The following is a 20,353-nucleotide window of genomic DNA, read 5'->3' on the forward strand; positions in this document are numbered from 1 at the left end:
TTTAATAAAACTGTGAAACTGTTAAATAATGGTGGGTACGGTATGCGTGTGATGCGCATCGTACTAAAAACACCCACCCTTATCAATTCCTTTCTTTCCCTTAGCTTTTACTTCTTTTAACAGGTTTACGTCCTTAGTAAAACATGACAATATTCATTATCACGAATATCATCCTAGCAAAAGTATTTATATAATTATATAACTTTATTATTTCCTGAACGATTCTTAGTGGACCTCTGCGAAACTACTTGTAATAAATAAGCGCAACTTCGGCCCACGATTTTTCGGCACAGCGTCGCAATTAATCATCATTAATTGGAAGATCTATTGCTTGGCGATAAGCTTTAAAATAGATTTAGATAAAAACAAAAAAAAAAAACAGGCGGCTGTCAACGGTACATCTTATCTGTGTTGCATCGTTGACACCTGGCCATTTTTGAATGAACTGCACTTTGGATTCTTAAATCACTGAAATAAACCACGATCAACTATTGAGGTTAAGGTCATTTACTTAGTTTAACGAGCTATTAAGGAGTAACAGGCCTCTGGCCAAAATTTCTAATGCTTTCTGTATGTATTATTACTCTAGATATTTTGCTCTATACCAACAAGAACGCGTTAAACATTTTTCTATGTAAAATATTTTCTATTTGGCTATTACTAGTTTCTGCAAAATGTATTGAGTACTTGACATTTGCCCAGATGTAAAAACAGTCTCCTCCTAGAAAATGGAAGCAAATATCTATGTACTTCTTCGAAGCGATACGTTTTGGCGGTAACTTTTCTGCTGGTCTAAAATGAAATGAGCGATATCACTGGCTGCTATAGAAGCTTGACCCAGATCGCTATGGAAAATCGCATTAGGTCAACTTCAATATCTCAACTAAGCAATATTTCAACTAAGACTACTTAACTTTCCGTGTTCGGGTGTTGTTCTAAATACGTATGCTTTGTCGGAACGCCTGTTGATTCTAAAAGCATAACTTAAAATTGTAAAACTTTCTAAGAGTTGTATAGCTCTTAGCTTCTATGCTTTTATCGATGCCATGAGATCGCTTTTCATAACGGAGTCCCGAAAAGAACCCTTAGCTGTGGATAGCGCTAATCTCGGATGTTTTCTTGTGATTGCTACTGATCGTTACCATGAACAAGATCACTCTCACAGAGTTGTATGTCGAGAAGATATAATTCACCCATATGGATGTACAAAACCTATGGGCTGTATTGCTAATAGCATTACATCATCGTCGTCGTTCTGTGAGTAACTGTGGGCAGTGAGAAAACATTCGAACGCCGAAACCGACAAAGAACATCTGACTGGCATGCGGTTTTTTGTGATTGACTGTTATGTGAAATCGCATCGTTGGCATGATTAAAAGCGCATTAGGCTTGAAAAATAAAAAACCAATGAGAGGTATCTTCTTTTTACAGTTGGAATATATCAACCCGGGCCCTTATCGCGATAGATAATTTGGGTAAGTTAAACAGTTCAGATCGATTTAGTGTTCCATTATCATCTATAGTAGTACACAGCTAGTGCGTTTAAGAAGACACATATAAAAGGACACGTTCTCCATAAGTATAATATATCTAAAATGTTCCTTTACAAGATGTTCGTTAGATCCATCATCAGCAATGAATATCGATCGTCCGAAAGCCTATGAAGATGTTGAGGACCTCGAGAGGGAGCAAGAAAAGTTTCTAGCGTCTCGATCGAGAGCATCGGTAACACTGCAGAAAAGGCCCGCGGCGCCGGAAACTGGTTATGATCCAGGCGTTGGCAGTGCAGAACCCCGTCAAAAATCTCGCTTTCGACGCGAACGTGATGAAGGACGTGCACAGATCCCCTTATCTGTGAACACATCTTCTACGCCACCATTGTTACAAAATATTGTCGCAAGTAGACCCATATAGACCTCAATTTTAGCATGTATTATAATATTAAGACCTTAAGAGTTTTATATAAGATGATTTATCTGCAGTACGTCTTACATACTACGATTACTTACAAGAAAAGCCTACCAACTGAAGTAGTTCGATTTGAGTAGCAGGTACGATCCAAATATCGGAATTATAAGCTCAAGCATCCAGGTTTTATTTCGGGTGGTTAGAAGTTTTTTGGGGATCTTTATTACCCAATTAATTACATATGATCACGTTCAATTTAGATGCTGTGCTAATTTACTAGGGCCATCCACTGGTGCAAAGACTCGAAAAGGTTCCGATAGCCTTACGTTAAAAGATAAAGCCATTCCTCGCCGGATACAATTAATTTCGCTTTTCTGTGATTTGTAGGAGAAGCCAGGTACCGCCATTTACGTACCAGAAGTACCAAAACTTGAAAAAAGCGTCGAGTCCTTTCCGAAGGCCACTCGAAGGATGGTTGTTGCCAATTCTACTATCGCAAAGGGCACAGCAGATTCAAAACCTAGCCTATTTATGCAGAGTCTTGGGCCACTGGCGCCACCCAGCGTTGCGCAGGGATTGCAAACCCCGGAAGAAATCGACAGTAAGCCTCTTTTCCTCATCTAAATTCAGAAGTCCTTATAAAACATGTGCTGTAGTAACTGTATACATTATACTAAAATCTCATTTAACGATTTTACCGAATTACTGCAGGGGAATACGAACAAATCGAGAAGGAGAATCAGGCAAAGGTGTCAAAAATGACCCCTGACGAAATTGCAGACGCACAAAGGGAGCTACTTGCTCGTCTAGACCCAAAGCTGGTACAATTTTTGCGTGAGAAGAGAGCTCGTCCTCGAACTAACGTTAAGAAAATTATCACGGGTGGGTCGCAGGTCAGTAGTGAGCACAACATTGAAAAACAATTAATGCTATTAGATACAAGTTGAGTTTGATCGGGAAAAATTTAAAATTGAGATTAAACTTGATGTGAATCATTATTACGTTTTAATCTGTGGCCTGTTTAGTTAAGCGTGGTCTTAATAAAATACTCGCTATTTTTCCTTATTTCTATGTGTATTATTCTATGAACCTGCATTCTAGAAATCACTTTAATTAACGTTTTAATTAAGTTAAAACATTTGTTTTTGACTATTATTTCGAACGCTAATTTAGTTGGATGACGCCGTTTTGTCGGACCTAATGAAACCCAGCCCCACACCCAGGGATGCACCGAGCACGGCCGAATTCGTCGAGAGCGAACTGCCACTGGAGCCGTCTGCGATGGCGCAGTATCCCGGAATGGCCCGGGTCGAGAAAGATAAACTAGCGTGGATGACATTGTTACCTTCACCGTCGGCCATCACCAATAAAAAGACGGATAGCGATAGGGCGCTAAGTGAAAATAAGAGAAAGGCTGTATTTACTTGCCGTTTCGATTTACAAGGTACATATCGTAATTGAGTGGCCGCTAGAGACTATTTGATTACTTGAATATAAATCACATATTCGATACGTTAATATACGACAGTTAATAAAGCTCATCTTCACTCTTATCATAAAGGTCGAATACTGCCAGCAGACCTCGACGTACCGACACAGCATGCCCTGCATCATCATGGAGAAGAGCCTGAAAGAGCCGGTTATACCGTGCAGGAGCTCATGACACTCCTTGCATCGGCAGTCCCTTCACAACGAATCCTTGCCCTACAGGTTCTCGCCAATATTCTCAACAACGTGAGTAGACTTACAAAGTAAACTATGCCTTATATATGGTTGATCGAAACCACAGACGTCGTAGAATAATAGAGTTCTCTCTCCGAATGCAATATTAAAAAAGAGTACCGTTCTCTGGTTTCGTTGTGATTCAAACGAAAATTGCACGTCTTGCTATCTCGTTATCGAATTTTAGCACCACAGTGGCAACTATGACCGCTGTTTTCCTTCGGGGCCGGAGTTATTAGAGAGCTTGCTGGCTTGCGGTTTCGTGAGTCTGCTCCGGGTGTCTCTCGACGACCAGGCTGCCTCGCAGGTGTCCGAAGCACTTAAAACAACTTTCGCGTTGCTGGTTTCACCATACGACGAGGTATTTATTCCCCGACCCATCTTGCTTGACCTATAATATAGATGACAGCCATCAACCTTCTGTAAAAGTACTAATTGTATGCGCTAATATGGTCTGTTTCCAGGCGTGCCTTGACCTCATTCATAGTTGGGTAGACGAAGAGCCTTATATGCGACCAGCCTTAAAGGTATTTGGGTCGAAAGAGTCGACGGCCGAAGCATCGCGCGAGCTGACTGATGAACAGCTTGCATCTTGTGATATCGTGCGCGGACTATTACGTATGGACATTCTTGCTAGAATCAGGTATTTATTTATTTGGCGTACGGATAAATCACACCATACGTGATCATACACACTGCGGGTAAACATACAACTATTTGAAGAAGGTAGTTTTGCATGCTGTATCGTGAACGGCCTTATGATATTATTCTACTAGGCGGTTGAAAAGTGATTATTTTGCGTGCAAGTCTTCACTTCTATTGCTGCAATTATAATGGATAGGTCATGCATATATATCTGTTGTTCTTCAGATATTTATTGGAAGTTTGCCAGCCTGATACGGGAGCGGTTGGTGCTGCGCTGGGGTCGTTGATCCGCATTGCAAGACATTCGCCTGAAGCCGCTGAACGGATTGCGAAGTGTCCCCGACTATGCAGTTTTATCGTGACCGAGTATCTTCCCATGTTCGGATGGAACACCCCGCGACTACTACATGGTACGTGCATCATTCGTTTCGTAGGTTTTTTTGTCAACGAGCATGCTACTACTTAAATTCGGTATTATTTTATGATACTATATACTAAGAGAATGAGAACTGAATAATATTGCTACGCAACTGAAAATCTATTTTGCTTGCAGGTAAATTAGCTTCGAGCGGGGGGATTCCGTTAGCACAAGCGTTGAAGTTAATACGGGTGCTTTGTGCGTCCTCTAGGCTCACAGCAGCCAGCCTGCTAGTCGAACACAGTCTTGATCGGACTATTGGAATCTATTTAAGCATCGATGTTAAGTATGTTGGAAAAGCGACATACGGAAGCAGAATTTCTTGTTTTTTTTTACAGTTATCTTTCGTTATCCAGTATCGGTAGCCGGCTGAGATTTTTCAGCGTAAAATTGTTATATAAAGCATCACGACTTAGGCATATATTTTTTCCAGCACTCTTTGAAAGGCTGGCTATATAATCAGCCGTTCGCCAGGAGTTTGGCATACTTGTTTTAACTACCTAGGGATTATATGCCGTGATTTGCACTTCTTAAAGCACTATGGGCATTGAATGATGCGATATTTAGTTCTTATTGTTTTTTATTTTTATGGTACTGTTGCATACAGCGAGCCAAAGCTTCCTCGTCGAGAAGTCCTACAACTACAGCTGGAGAGTCTCCGGCTTTTCCGTATTCTTCTTCGGCACGGCCTTTCTGCAGATTTCTTCGACAACCTTTCACCTGTAATTCTACGTCAGCTGAACTTCGGTCAACAGGTAAAACCTACGAAGCATCCGACGAGATTACCATTTTAAAAGACTTACAGAGGCAATGTTTTTAGCCAAGAGCTTGATGACGGGGGATCCTAAAGCCGCTTGAGTGTATTTCTCGTTGAATTCATTAACCCTGTTATTTAGGTTTCATTGCGGCCCACGACGGGTGATCTTCAGTTGTTCGACTTGGACTATGCTTCATGCTTGATGGCTTGCACCCATGCCCGGCTGAAACAGATTGTGTCACGGGACGAAGACGAGTGGCAAGCCGTGGCATCTCACACACAGGCCATAGTCGCAATCGCTGTGCGGTGGTTGAACGAGCTTTGCGAAGAAGGCGAGCTTCGAATAACCGCCATGTCTACACTGGCTGTAGCTTTAAGGTAAGGAGTGTTCTAACATGTTCAAGCATACTGTTCAATCCGACAATATCTTGTTGGTTTCAGCAGCTTTTTGGCAGTAAGATACTCTTATAAGAGCTGGTATAGCGCTAATATGAAAATGGCCCATTTTGAGTAGTTAAGCGACAGATGCTCTGCAATGAACTGTAGAGACCATAGTCTATTTTGTGCAATTTTTATTTTAAACGCAGCTTTCTAATATTTATATGGTATGAAAGTATCCACGGAAATGGTTTATCTTCAAAAACTAAAGCACTACTTATGCAATTAGCAGGAGGGTCGTTCTTGTAGAGCCTTCTGGATATTCTATTCTTCTTGCTTACACATCCTTTATGGGTTCAAGCTTTTGCCTCCTGCTGAACGGAACGTCAGTATTTCGAATACTGAAGTAGCGATTTTTCAGATTCCAAATTGGTACAATTGGATATTTTGCTGCTGCCGCTGCCGCTGCGAGGGCGATTCGATAGAAGACAAATTGCATTGTGTCTCTTCCAAGTGCACACTCCAAGCAAAGTCTTCAAAGGAAACATTTTTTAACCTTTTCTAATGACGTTGACGTGCTATTTTTGAGTGGGACGCTCACACTGTAAAACAACACAGTCGCTTTGATAAAAGAATAGGTTTGTTAGGGAGCATAGATGCAGGAATTTTTTTAGGCTAAAATATGCCTACGATTTATATTTGTTTGTTACCTTAAAATGCTATTTATTAAGATCCTCGTAGATCTGGGTTGACGTACTGTGTGTTCTTTGAAATCACTGTCATTTGTACAAGTAGGCAATCTGTAACAGGGGCACAAAGCAGAGTGATATCTAGAAGCATCTATTTTTGTGACATCTAGGTGGTGCGAGTTTGAAATTGGGAATAGACATGCCTCGCTCACGACTGTTCGTACGAAGCAATCGTTCACACCTGTATCAAACGTTAAAATATTTACTTGTTTGTTCTCATTACACCAAGAAACGATACCGTCGACAACGAACCGTAACATTTGATATTTCACAATTAACCATGTATTTTTAGATGATCATTATAATGAAATCAGTATTCCCGGTACATGTGCGAAACGACACCCTTAAAATTTTCAAGGCTATAATTAGCGATACATTCTGTTTACCTGTCGTCAGGTTTCTGGCAGATGCACATGTCCACTGGCCGCGTGAAGTTGAACTCAATACCGTAAGCACCGCTCTTCGTCGTTTGGCTGAAGGACCTCGATGGGCCGCCCTGTTCGATGTCATGAAGGTTTCTTCAGTGCTCACCATGTCATTCAAAGCAGATACGGGAGGGCTCAGTTCTAAAAGGGACGTTCCTGCGCTCCCAAGTCTGTATGCCATTCCGTTCGGTACCGGTAAATATATTTTTTCATATTGTCATTAGCTAGGCGGCAAAAAATAATGTGTTTAACGTTTCTTTTTAAGAAAAACAATTCTTTTAACCTGTTTCTTTTTACGTTGCGTTATTACAGAGACTGTAATTCCAACGGTTAACGAACGTAGTCCGGTCTTTTTATTGAACTCGATCGCCTACCTAGTATGGAGTGCAGTGCAAAGTAATGAGCTTGAAGGAGCGATAGATCTCGGCTGGCGGCTCCTCTGCGCAGACCCTTTGATCACGTATTTGACAGAGGTGAATTCGCTTCCATTTCAAAACCTACCTGTGTGTCTTTGGTTCGGGCGTGCAGAGGTATCTCTCCTGTATCGCATTGTAAGACTTCGAGTTGCATTAGAAACGAAGCGTGTAAAGGTGTGTTTTCTTATAGCAATGGTGGCCAATTTCAGCATTTCGTAAATACTTTTAGTAAGGTAGATGCGTAGCACTAATACGTAATACAGAAAAATCGCCAGACTACAGGCAGTGATAACTTTGTACGTGACTAGTGTATTACATTCGATGGCTTTTGTGTTTCGAGTTTTAGATCCGGTATCACCGTTAGGGCATTCCATCAGATGGGTGGCTCCCAGCATAAAACGAAGTCTGTGTATGCCCGGATTCGAACCTAAACCACAACGTGTCCCTAAGATTAGCAGGCCATTTATAGCAGTCTTAATAGCATTATATATATATATATATATATATATATATATATCAGCATTGACATTTTTTGTATTTCAGCAAAAGGATAATGTCAAAGCAGAAAGCTTAGATATGGAAATATTTAGAAATGCTGCCCTGACAATTATTCCATTGTTGAGTCCTGATCAAAGTGCCTCGATCAGCCACCTATTAAAACGAGTCATTTTCAACCGAACTTGCTACAGGTACTTACTTCATTTCTTTTACTTAGTTATTATAACTTGTCGTATGATTGTGCGGCTGGTCATAAATGGTTTGATTTCTAATTAAATAGAAGTTAATAGGTTCGATTTTATAGCAGTGAAGATATATTGAACTGCTCTGCCTATCGATGTCTCTGCTTCCAGCGATATTTCTATTTCAAGAATGGCCAATTTGAGTTTGAAGCAACAGACGCCTATCAGTGCTTCCGGTGAGCAGGTTCGAACTTATACTGAGCTTCTTCAGGAAGCTGTGACAGGAATCGACGACATCTTACAGACAGCAGAAGATATGATCTACTTCATGCGTGGCATTATTGACGCGCGATTCCTGTGAGTATTCCGGTGGGTACGAAACGAAGCCATTGGTCTATGTATTAGTGACAAAGATGGAAGGTCTTTATGTGCCTCTTAAATAGTCACCCATGTACATATATTAACCGTTTATATCTATTACGATTTCCAATTTCTGAGTTGGCGTACGGCGTTAGATGCTTAAAAGGTGCAAAAATAAGTTTATCTAGTGTTTTTTTTTACTGAATTTTAGCTTCGGCTATTATATGACCTTCTGGTTACAGGGAACCTCATCCGTCCAAAAGTTCTCAGTGCGAGTATCTATTCACAACAGGTCTATTACCCTCAGACTGGATGTACCTGCCACTTCGACTACTATACGCTGAGACGACTAGAACCAAAACACGCCAGCCTGATTCAGTGCGTGTTGTTTGTTACACCGAGAACGAAGCCAGAAAAAAACTAATATATATATATATATATATATAATATTTGACATTCTCAGTTACTGCACTAAGAAAGTTTGAAACGTAATAGGGTATTATACGTAGAATTTGCAATTCTACGAACATTCACTAGCCCTTTACGTGACTAAAACGGTTTCATTACGATATAGAGAAATAGAGTGTGCACTCGCGCACTTTTCTTCGAACCTTAATTTACGCAGAAACTATGCTTGGATGTGGAAAGCTTGATTCTTTATTCATTGCCTCTGACAAAGCTTGTTCGTGTTTTTTTGACACTGCAGGAGGCATTGGAAAATGGCGACGATGCTGATACCATCGCACTACATGTTCTGTGGCTACAGCGAACCCTTCAAGCGGCTCTCATCCTCACCAGCTATTCGAATGTAATGACAAAGCGTCTTCCACCGCTAGTCAATTTCGTTCGGCTGGCATCCGTCTTCGTGGTCGGTGCGTTGTAGGCCAGATATCTTTTTTAACAACATGTATCGTACTTGTTAACTTCATCACTAGGCAATTTTTAGGCAATTGCCACCAGTCTATTGAACGAAGGCAATAGGTATTGGATTAAGTCGTTAACTACTTTGAGCTGTGATACGAGCAAAAGGGCAAAAGAGAGGGAGATAGGGCAAAAGATGTCGCATAAAATATCCGAATAAATAGTACGAATGCAGGCCTAATGATAATACAAATGCACACGTTTAGTTGAATAAAAGTCAATAAAAGTAACAGCCACAGCAGCGTTTCCATGAAATCACTTTCAGATTGTGAAAGCTTCCTCGACCATAACCTAAATAGCATGCTCGCAACACTCTTCTCGCTGCTGCTCGTTCCTAACAGTACGCAATGCGCATTTGACTCCGTCAACTTTTACTGGGAGGGATTGCCTGCATTTACTGATTTGTAAGTAATCCCGTCGTACCGTTTGGCATGATTATGAGCTGTGGACGTTTCATTGTTTACATGAACTACTCTATAGATAGTTTTTCTACGTAGCAAGCTGACCTAAACTTTATTGTTCCAAATTTCGAGGTCGGATTTTTTTAAAAAAGCAGGCTTTTAGTTCGGGCCAGACGAATTCCCGCGAACATAAAACCGTTATGACATTTTAGTGGAATTCGGTGAATACCCAAGCAGGAATTATCATTAGACAGTATATGGCGCACCTATATAAAGCCGAATATCAAACACGTAAAGCTTATATGCAGGAGAGGCGTATAAGGTGAAACGTAAACCACCTCCAAATACCTTATCTGTTCACCCAGATATGTATAGAAATATAATTTGTTTGCCCTTGAAACATGAGAGACATGTTCACCGTATCACATTACTTAGCTGGCTATTGTTCTCAGCGCGTGCATACAGAAAATCATCCACTTCATCGCTAAGTGCACCTCAAGAGTCTAAAGGCTTCTTGACTATTACGCCTATTATAGTAATGTCCCTATATATACATATATATATATATGCATTACCCCGGTATAGTCTCCTTAATTAAATTTCCTGTGTAAGGACCCCTTTGCCACCGGCGTCGGTCAGACTAAAATGTAGGTCGCATCGAATTCTTTTCCCGCGTATATTCTTTCAGTTATTCATCGCTCGTGGGGCAGTTCGAAGCGTGTTCATACAGCGATGCCGTGTTCTCTGCCTACCTCCTTTTACCCCAACAACGATGTTACCACGCGGACCTGCGGCGGCTCCTGTTCACGGAACACGCGGCACTGCTTCGCTGTATATCGTTAGCTGAAGACGGTTTGCTTGGCTTACCAGTTAAGCGTTTTCTCGAGCCAAAAGAAACTGATGAAAGTCTGCTTCTTGCCTACAGATGTGCCCTCAATTCACGTATGTTTTTAATGCAACTATTTTCATCAAGATAGATTTATTTTATCGTTGAGGATTTAGAACCTCTAGGAGAGCACATAATGCGAATCCTGCAGACTAATGCAGATACATGCTTTTCTATAATACCATATAGAGTACCAGACGACAGTGATTAAATAAAGGGAACGTAACAGCATGTTAGTTTGGACTTTTTAATACGTTTCCGTTTTGTTTTTGCCTGAATGCATACGAAGATTCTACACAGTTAGTCAATGGTTTCAGAGAAAAAAAAAAAGGACTCTCAACCGTATTTAACACGTTCCATCCACTGATTTGCAGAGACGGTGATTGAAAAACGAAATCCATTTCTCTATATGATGCTGAAGCATCATATATCATAGTACTAAGTCTGCGTGAGAGAAAAGCCAGACTCCGCGATTGAATCAACGAGCAAGGATTTACATACTTAGAAAACCTATGCTACATATGATCTAAATCGCTTCATTATGGAAAAGGATCTTTACTATAATATAAACAATATTGAAATATTACTGGAGTGTAAACTCAGAGCAAATAAAACAATGATAAACTAATCCCTATAAACACGCATCTTGTACTTGATTTTATTCCTTCAACAGCGGATGGGAAAACCGAAATACCACAGCTTTTTGGGGTATGTTGAAAAAAGACGTCGAATTATGTTGTTTTTTTTCTCTTGCCGCACCTTAGTAACTGGATTAACAAACATAACGCTGCCTAACGTCGATTTCTAATCGACGGAATACTTTTTTGAATTCCATTTCATATACTTAGAGCAACCTTTTTTATACGACTCATTCACGTAGGGATCTATTGGCAGCTTTGAAATCCTAAGAACGCAAAACACTTACAAAGAGACAAGTCGTTGCAGTCACTCTTTATCTGTACAATTCGACCGAGTTCCTATTGACAATTCAACTTGAAGTTTCATTTTCTTCCCGAATTCGACAATACTCAAATCAGTCTGTTCTTTTTACAATGTATTGTGTATAAAATACGGCATGTAGAAACTGCACACATTCCACTCGGGATTCGATGTTTTTACGTGTCGTCGAAATTTCACAAAACGTTTTATTACTGTATAACTAATATGGATCTGTTCATTATATGACTGCACGTTACCTATGGAACACCTCTCTCGCGTAAACTTAATTAGTTTATTGCGTCCTAACTAATTGATTGCTGTTAGTGAAACACGGTAATATACAATCTCACACCGTTGTACTGTACCGCCGTTCTATTTGTTAACCGGTTGTCATTTCTTCCCCAGTAGCCTACGCGATGCGGCGAACGTGCGCTCGATCGGTTGATGCCCGCTAAAACATCACTTGGTTGGAATTTACCGCCCTGCCGTATTTACCAACATTAGGCTACAACTCGTGTTCTAATAATTGAGTCCTTTGGCTGTTGGCTCGATACGGAATAGTGAAAGGAACGTTGGCTCGTTAAAGAACTGGTCAGTTGGCCAGGCTGTTCCTCTTCATTGTCCTGTTTAAGGCTTCAAGACGTTACGCCAGGCAATTCTCCGTACTATTCGACTGAGTCCAACTTTTATCGAGCGTCGAAGCGAAGCTCTAACACCTTTGCGCTTTTGTCAACGACCGACAAGGAGTCTTTGCCGGCGCACTTGGAGTTCTTTGCCCGGCCGCGAAATGAGTGAAGGTGCGTATAATGTTATGCCCCGTAATCGAAACCCGCATTCACAGACACCACTACACTATTTAAACTAGTATCTGATGCAAGTTTAACATCTATACTCTGTTCAATAATGGCTAAAACAGATGCCATCCGGTTAGCATCTCCGTCTTTACCCTGAGTATGAACATTAGATATTCGGAAATAGTCATATAATGTTCGTAATAGTCATACGTTCTTTTTTTCGCAGAAGTAGTATATAGGGAACTGATACTGAATACGTTTTGAATAAATGGGATAGAATGTAATTTTTTATTATATTCTTTTTGTTTTATTATATGTGTTAGGGGTACTTCTTCTTTTTTACACACTTTTCCCAACGCCCTGGTAGCTTCAGAAGAGTCCTACACCGACCATTTGTATTTTCATATGCAATTTACGTACCTATGACTTCTCAAAGCATATCCGTAGTGGGATATGTTCGCCAGTAGTTACTAAAATTTTTGAGACATGGCAACCCCTGTAATCACAAAAACTTAGGTCGCGAAAACAAACAAGCTAAAGCCAACATTTGACATTCCTTTGCTCAATCCGGTAAGTAAAGGAAGCATGGCGATGAAGTCTAATCTTGCCATTAAGCAATCATACTGCGTGCTTTTGATTGTCGTGGTAGAGGTCTATATGTCTATTGAGAACCTCAAAATAGCGGCTTTCAATCTTTCATTTTCAGCGATTATTTTACGGTAGATAATGCCCCTGATTCCCGTTGAAAGTACCACCATCATTTGACGTCTGAACATAACTCGACACTGCCACCGAACTCGATTGCTCTTCAGATCGAGGCCCTTTACTCGCATTTCCGGCTAGCGATAGAGATCGAACCAAACCTTGTCTATGAGTATATATAAGTATGCTTGTTGATTGAAGTTCTGCAAATCGTCCGTGGAGTACTACATCCATTTCTAACTGGCCTAAATCACGGGCTATCCTATCTTCTAGAAAGTTCCCGCATCTTCAGTGTTTGAGCTATAATTCTATAGCATGTTACTTGTGATGCGCCAATTTAGCCTACAACTCTTAGACTCTAAACTATGTTTTTTGAAAGGCCTCCATGATTGCAGCGATGCGTTCTTGTTCTTCAGGTCCCGACTGGGGGTCATTTATTTGCTGGTTTTCAAAATTCTGATCTTCGTTGCTGAAACACGTAAGCCAGTCGCATACTATGCGTTCTCTTAAGGTTTTTCGCCTAATGTCTTCATCAACCTTCGATAAATTTCGCAGAGCCGTGGCTTTTGAATAACAAAAAGCTGGTCATTTGGACCTAATTTTCGAGACTGAAATATTTTTTCGTCTAATCTCATTTCTCCTAAGGTAAGTTTAACCAATTTTCAGTCACAAGTTTGTAAAGGACTGGAGAATTTATCAGTCCAGCTTCGTCTGCTAGTTATTAAATTTCAAGCTCCGCCGGACTAAAAAGAACAAATTCAGACGTCAAACCACCAAACCATGAATTCTAACACAACAAGAGTTGCCCATAAAAACAGCACCAGTAATATTCACCATAATTATAAGTTTATTTATCTTTTATGACTATTGTATGTTCAATTGATTCTTGTTACTTTTGTACAGATAAAATTTCGAAGAATGAGCTGAAACGCCGCATGAAGGCTGAGCAGAAGGCAAAAGAGAAGGCAGAAAAAAATGCCGCCCAACTAAAAGGTGTGGTCAAACACAAGCCAGAATCCTCCGCGCAGGAACGCGAAGTAGATGAGGAGGAAATGGACGCTGGTGAGTTTTTCAAATTGCGAATGATGGCCGTGGCCCAAATGAAACTCCAGGGTGAGCATCCATATCCGCACAAGTTCCATGTCGACATTTCCCTGCAGAATTTCATCGACAAGTACAACCATCTTGAGCCTGGCCAGGTGTGTAATTTGCTATAATTTACATAAAAACTAAATACTTAGTATGATTTAATAAATGTCCTTTTTTAATAATGAAAAAGTGAAAAAAACAGGCAAAATAAATGTCTTCCACATCGTGCCTTAAACCTTTTTGCTGCGCGATAGAATTGCAGTACAAATGTCTGCAGTCATTATTTCATCAGCGAGAGCTGAAATTAGTGATAAGTGAAGATGACCCATTAACGGAGTGTACCGTAAAAATCTTCATTACTATTTGATACAAATATTGACAAATCTAATGGTTCGCCTTTTACTTTGACTTCAATGACCTACTTCGGTGCTCTCTAATAAAATTCTTGGCATAACAAGCAAGTGCATGCTATAATGTTTAACGCAATTTAGTATTAAATAACTTTGATTTGGTTGATGTTTTTCTTTCCGCTGAACCAACAGGTGCTCACTGATGTCAAGTTGTCTTTGGCCGGTCGTTGTCATGCCAAGCGAGAATCCAGCCAAAAACTTATCTTCTACGATTTGCGAGGCGAAGGATCCAAGATTCAGGTGATGGCCAATCTATCGTATTATGAGAACGAAGAAGCTTTTTATAAGATCCATAGTAAATTACGTCGTGGCGATATTGTTGGTGTGCAGGGTCATCCAGGCAAGACCAAAAAGGGTGAGCTCTCCATTATCCCCGTCCATATGGAGTTGTTGTCGCCATGCCTTCATATGTTGCCACATCTTCATTACGGTCTGAAAAATCAAGAGACTCGCTATCGGCAACGCTATCTTGACCTCATTATAAACGATTCGACCCGGCAGAAGTTTATTGTGCGCGCCAAGGTCGTCAACTTTGTACGTAAATTCCTCGACTCGCTGGGCTTCCTCGAGGTTGAAACGCCTATGATGAATATGATCGCCGGAGGAGCGGCCGCCAAACCTTTTATGACGCACCACAATGAGCTGGATATGGATCTGTACATGCGGGTTGCGCCTGAGTTGTACCATAAAATGCTCGTCGTAGGCGGCCTTGATCGCGTCTATGAGATCGGTCGTCAGTTCCGAAACGAAGGTATTGATCTGACTCATAATCCTGAGTTTACCACCTGCGAGTTCTATATGGCTTACGCCGATTACAACGATCTCGCAGTGATCACTGAAAAGATGATTTCTCAATTGGTGTACGAGATTACTGGCGGATACAAGGTAAAGTACACGCAAGTCGATGGCACCGAGTTCGAAATCGACTTTACCCCGCCATTCCGGCGAATTCACATGTTACCTGACCTCGAGAAGGCGTTAGGTATGCAGCTGCCAGCTCCCGACCAGTTCCACACAGCGGAAACGAACAAGCTTCTGTCAGACATCTGCGTAAAGCGCGAAGTCGAGTGTTCTGCACCGCGTACAACAGCTCGTTTATTAGATAAACTCGTAGGTGAGTTTCTCGAGGTGCAATGCATCAACCCGACGTTCATTCTCGACCATCCAGAGATCATGAGTCCGTTGTCTAAATGGCATCGGTCGATCAAGGGCTTAACGGAGCGATTCGAGTTGTTTGTGGCAAAGAAGGAAATTGTTAACGCATATACTGAGCTAAACGATCCGCTCATACAGCGGGAACGCTTCGAGCAGCAGGCAAAGGACAAAGCCGCTGGTGATGACGAAGCGATGTTCGTGGACGAAAATTTCTGTATGGCACTCGAATATGGCTTGCCACCCACCGGCGGTTTTGGTCTGGGTATAGACAGGCTTGTCATGTTTTTGACAAACTCCAACAATATCAAGGAAGTTTTACTCTTCCCCGCCATGCGACCAGATGACAATAGACCGTCGGCGACCACGGAACATGTCTCACAACAACAATAATTAAAGCAGTAATAGGGTATCACAGTCAATAAGAACTAAGGGATTGAGAATGGGGAAGGCTGAAAACCTATACAGAGCACTGGAATGGGAGCACTGCAAGCGCTACAACCTTCAGATCATAGATCCACCACAGTCAAGTGTGATTGTCTTGCGTAGAAGCGTCCGAGGCTAAAGCTATTCTTACTAGAGCAATGCATTTTAAGGGTTTCAGATTCTAAGCAGTGTTTCACATGGGTTTGATATTATAGCGAAGAGCAACAAGTAGGAGTAAAATGGTTGCTTATTGGAAACCCGTTTTGTCGATATCGTTTCGTCTTTTGAAACACGGATTCCGACACGATACAACTATGCCGGGCAATATTGAAATGAAATCGGAATTTTCGCGGATAAACATGAAAACGTGTTAATAGTTCAGAAATAGTCAATGTCTGCTTCATCGAGGTCCTCAGCAGGCCGAGCATTTCACAAAAATGGCGACAGCAATAAACTGAACTGGAGTTTAGAGCCATCTAGTAGCACATTGACTGGGGTTCAGGTAATCAAGTAGTGACCACTGTAAATCGGTTAACAGACAAGATCATACGAATGTTTAAAGGTAATAATTACTATATACGCTTTAGCTAACCTCTTGCGTGAATGTCAGACTGAAGGTTTCATCGTAGGGGAGCTACATAATGATAGTTTGGTTGTATCTATCTGGGTCATTACATTCTTCTAATTAGTGCTCGATTTCACTGAGCTTTTTTTGTTAGAGAATGAATAAAATTACAAGGTGCGTTCTGGAGGGACTGGTGTTGTTCGCGGCTTTTCCATTTTTCTTTATTGTGAGAACTGGAAAGATTTATGCAATGTATCTACTGTTGGGATATGTGGAAGTAGATGACTTTGGGTTCAACGAAAGCTTATTGTAATTTAAATACCATATAAAAATAAAACAGGAGAACCAATTATTTTTTGAGCGTAACTGTTATTCTTAGGTGTGCTGATCTACCGAACACTTCTCATCCTCTATTTACATAAAACTCTATATTATTGCGTATATTGAATAATCGCCTTATTTTAAAATAAATATACTAGGTTTAGTAAGAAATTACTATACAATACTAATATACTACTTAGCTATTTTACTCACATTATTCGAATGTTGCGGTGTACATCATATTCACAATATCAACCGTACTATGTGCAGAAAGTGACCATTTAAAGATTTTTTTTTACCTAAAAACTTTACCTAAGCTAAAACCTAAAACCAATGACAAAGAGCTACTACGCGGCCGAAAGTGTTTTGTGTCAAGCTACGCACGTTACGTGACGGCGCCATGTGGGAACTATCTAGCGTTTGCCATTTTGTAAGATACGTTCTTTCATTCTAACATTTAAAGTCCATGTTCCTATTTAGATGTTGGATTATGCACACGAAAATTAAACGGAACTTGCTTATGCTGAATTCAGACCTATGGACAGGCTTGAATATTTATTGTCTATTCTGCATTGATAAAAATTAGACACTGAGTAAAAACACGATTGATATAACTTATATTTGCTTTATTATTTCGCTAAGTATCCTTTCATAGCTAGATGTTGATGTTTCGTGTTTTTCATGATGTGTTGACGATTTGTTTCTTTTTTCTATGATGATTGTTCGCATTGAGTCTCGCTTACAAGCGCGTTTTGTAGGAGCGCCCGCGCAAGTTCTCTTGTATGTCGTCATGGTAGACATCCTCGGTGCTCTGATTCTCGGACCGGTTGCCGTCCAACGGGACTGGTAGAGAGCCAATCTCCTATTTTACTAGGACATACGATAATGCATAACCATTTGGCGGATCTGCGCTTGCCCTATAAAAGCAGTCAAAGCACCACTGTTCGCTCAGATCGCATATATCCTGCCATGTTGAAGTAAATCGTGTTGTGGTGCTATACCAGGTTGGTAGCAGAACTCAGAAGCCAATTTAAACTTGAGTTTTAAGCTTGCATTACGTTTTCAGAAACTGTGTTGATTCGATCTGGCACGCATAGATTTAGCGCAAAAAGCGAATAACCTGCGACTGCTGAATAATTGAAATGGGGGGTTTTGCAGAAATCGAGCATAGAATAGAAAAACCTTATCAATTCCCTAAGAGGAGTAGATAATTATTCAGAGTATATAGTATATGTATATATAAATATCTATGATTCCCAAAAATTACTGTCTCTGTATACAAGAAATGAACGTACTCATTAAGTGCTCTGAGATCCTACCAATAATCTTAGCGAAATTTAGTAGAGGCTACACGCAGCTCAGCTGCGCAGGTAGATAGGATCACTGCGCTTTCGATGCTAACTTCTTTACTAGCCGTTAAACGCAGGTGAGGAGAGAGCATGATATCCTTATTCGCATGGAACTACGCTTACGAAACAAAGCGGCTACTTTTCAGACTGACAAGAAATTAACAGAAGTTGTCGAGAAAATTGCCTCGTAATAAAACGCCTTGGTCGGTAGGACAAACAGGCCAAGGATGTCTGCCACTGACTGTATCGGTGTGTTTGTGCACCTGCACACCTCCTCAGATTCTTATAATTTTCATGTTCGTGTATGTGTGTGTATGTATGTAACTGTCTTTTTTGTCTGTAAAATTCATTATTGTTGTTCTGCTTATTGGCGTTGTCATCGCATCATACACAAGATCGGCAAAGTAAAGCGTGGTTTAACGCCAGTGTCTCGTCTTTAGTTTTTTTTTTTATTTTGTTTTTCTACCTAGGGGACGGTTCTAACACGTACTATTCTACAGTCTAACGTACAGAAGAGCGCCGCCAATCGCTCTGATATGAAGGCGGCATCTATTTACAATGGCTTTGGTTTAAGGGAAGAACATCGGGTGACACGCGAATTGTAATCAGGAAGAATTGCGCGTCTTCCATTCGTGATCATTTACCATTATTATTATTATTATTATTATTATCATTATGTATATATAATAATATTATAATAATTATTATTAGCAATCATTATATAGAACGAACAGTGATCAGTTATCGCGTTGTTCGTCCGATTTCCTCTGCTCTTTCGTTCTTTTCCATAATAATTGATTAATCAAGTCACCAATCAATGAATCAATCACTCAATAGCATAATCATCATTATCATTATGACATCTTCATTTATCCATACATTAGCAGCTTATCATTCAATGAATACAAAACGAGAGATAGTATATGATCAGACCGCCATTCACTCAGACAGACACTAAGCAACCGTGATTTCTACATCATCCATCCTCTCTACATTTTCCTCAACACATTGCAATCTACAGCGCAGAGCATCCACGGCTTAAGGTGGCGCTGGCTTGGGTACTACTTGAGTTCTGTCTTTCTTGAGCTTCCATCTTCCTCTACTTTCTGTTTGTCCTTTCTCTTATTTCTCTTTTGCACATTGAGCCGTATTGTTTAATGCATGGTCTGAGGCTTGTTTTATTGACGATATAGAGGACGCTGGCAATTCATACATGAACTGGGGCAGCAATCGAGGCGCGGCAGGTACTCTGCCGACTTTCAGACGCTGCGGTTTCTCCTTAGATACCATTATGCCCTGGCAAACGCAGTGGCGGTTTTAGCCCTTAGGCTTCTTTCCTTCAAGCATTTGGTGTCATTGGCTGCTGGTCGATGACTAGATCGTCTGGGGGCGGCGATCAGGCTATGTACAACATACAAAAACAAGTTTACGCTAGCAAAGTTGCTCGTTTCGCAAAGAAGAAAGACAAACACTGTCCTTCCGTTACGTGCCTTCAGCGTTTTCGTGTGCTTGTGGGACGCGCTCAACACGACGATCTACTAGCGCGCACTAGTGTTAGCCACCAGTGACTATACCATTTTTACCTCCGTATACATAAGGACAAATTACGTTGGGCGTAATAGGCGATATCGTCTCTTGGCTCTTCCGTCGCAGTTTTCGCTGATTGTTGCTGTGCAAGAACGTGATCGCTGCTAAGCTATAGGCAGTAACTAGATACCGTTCGAAGGCGAATCCGGTACTTGGGCGTGTTCACGTTCCGCGCTTGGTGGAGGGCTGGCCTCCTGTTTCGCTATTGGAAACCAGAGCTTCTTTGGCTCCTTTACCGGCGTACCAGGACTTGAGGGTAGCTCCGTTTTTTCTTCAATGATCTGCCATACACGAAAAGATTGAAAAGGTTAGGAAAAAGAAAAAAGGAGGGGCCGCGAGCAAATGGATTGGAT

General features: G+C 40.9%; 3 protein-coding genes and 1 long non-coding RNA gene across 9 annotated transcripts in view; 2 read left to right on the plus strand and 2 right to left on the minus strand.

Annotated features, from left to right (window-relative positions):
- The first annotated feature begins 1,062 nt into the window (after positions 1-1,062).
- On the plus strand, positions 1,063-12,402 carry LOC111267017 (RNA polymerase II-associated protein 1). Of its 5 annotated transcripts, none has more exons than XM_022844961.2 (23): positions 1,069-1,257; positions 1,432-1,475; positions 1,611-1,896; positions 2,296-2,509; positions 2,620-2,801; positions 3,082-3,352; positions 3,470-3,642; positions 3,818-3,991; positions 4,095-4,273; positions 4,501-4,685; positions 4,829-4,979; positions 5,301-5,448; positions 5,590-5,828; positions 6,974-7,197; positions 7,315-7,592; positions 7,962-8,107; positions 8,270-8,455; positions 8,701-8,836; positions 9,165-9,330; positions 9,645-9,783; positions 10,469-10,722; positions 11,041-11,374; positions 12,014-12,402. In XM_022844961.2, exons 3-22 carry the CDS (start codon positions 1,636-1,638, stop codon positions 11,100-11,102), a joined length of 3,768 nt encoding a protein of 1,255 aa, XP_022700696.1. In that variant the 5' UTR covers positions 1,069-1,257; positions 1,432-1,475; positions 1,611-1,635; the 3' UTR covers positions 11,103-11,374; positions 12,014-12,402. The 5 variants fall into 5 exon arrangements, with proteins under 5 accessions (XP_022700699.1, XP_022700696.1, XP_022700698.1 ...); XM_022844963.2 differs by having other exon boundaries at positions 1,622-1,896; XM_022844960.2 differs by having other exon boundaries at positions 1,069-1,475.
- Positions 6,008-7,066, minus strand: LOC111267025 (uncharacterized). Its single transcript, XR_002684376.2, has 2 exons — positions 6,964-7,066; positions 6,008-6,449 (listed from the first exon to the last, which is right to left on the minus strand). It is a non-coding gene; the product is annotated as an uncharacterized LOC111267025 (long non-coding RNA).
- On the plus strand, positions 12,270-17,103 carry LysRS (Lysyl-tRNA synthetase). The gene is made up of 3 exons (XM_022844967.2): positions 12,270-12,402; positions 14,005-14,300; positions 14,733-17,103. The coding sequence occupies exons 1-3, from the start codon at positions 12,393-12,395 to the stop codon at positions 16,143-16,145; spliced, it is 1,719 nt and encodes a 572-aa protein (XP_022700702.1). The 5' UTR covers positions 12,270-12,392; the 3' UTR covers positions 16,146-17,103.
- A 570-nt stretch (positions 17,104-17,673) lies between these two features.
- The window catches only part of LOC111267019 (uncharacterized), a 42,170-nt gene continuing 39,490 nt past the window's right edge, over positions 17,674-20,353 (minus strand). For both annotated transcript variants that reach the window (XM_086971178.1, XM_022844965.2), the window contains exon 7: positions 17,674-20,281. In XM_086971178.1, the coding sequence (XP_086827304.1) occupies positions 20,123-20,281 (159 nt within the window). In that variant the 3' untranslated portion in view covers positions 17,674-20,122. The remainder of the gene's footprint in view (positions 20,282-20,353) is intronic.

Source organism: Varroa jacobsoni, unplaced genomic scaffold (genome assembly GCF_002532875.2).
Source record: "Varroa jacobsoni isolate VJ856 unplaced genomic scaffold, vjacob_1.0 scaffold_1141, whole genome shotgun sequence".
NCBI lineage: Eukaryota > Metazoa > Arthropoda > Arachnida > Mesostigmata > Varroidae > Varroa > Varroa jacobsoni.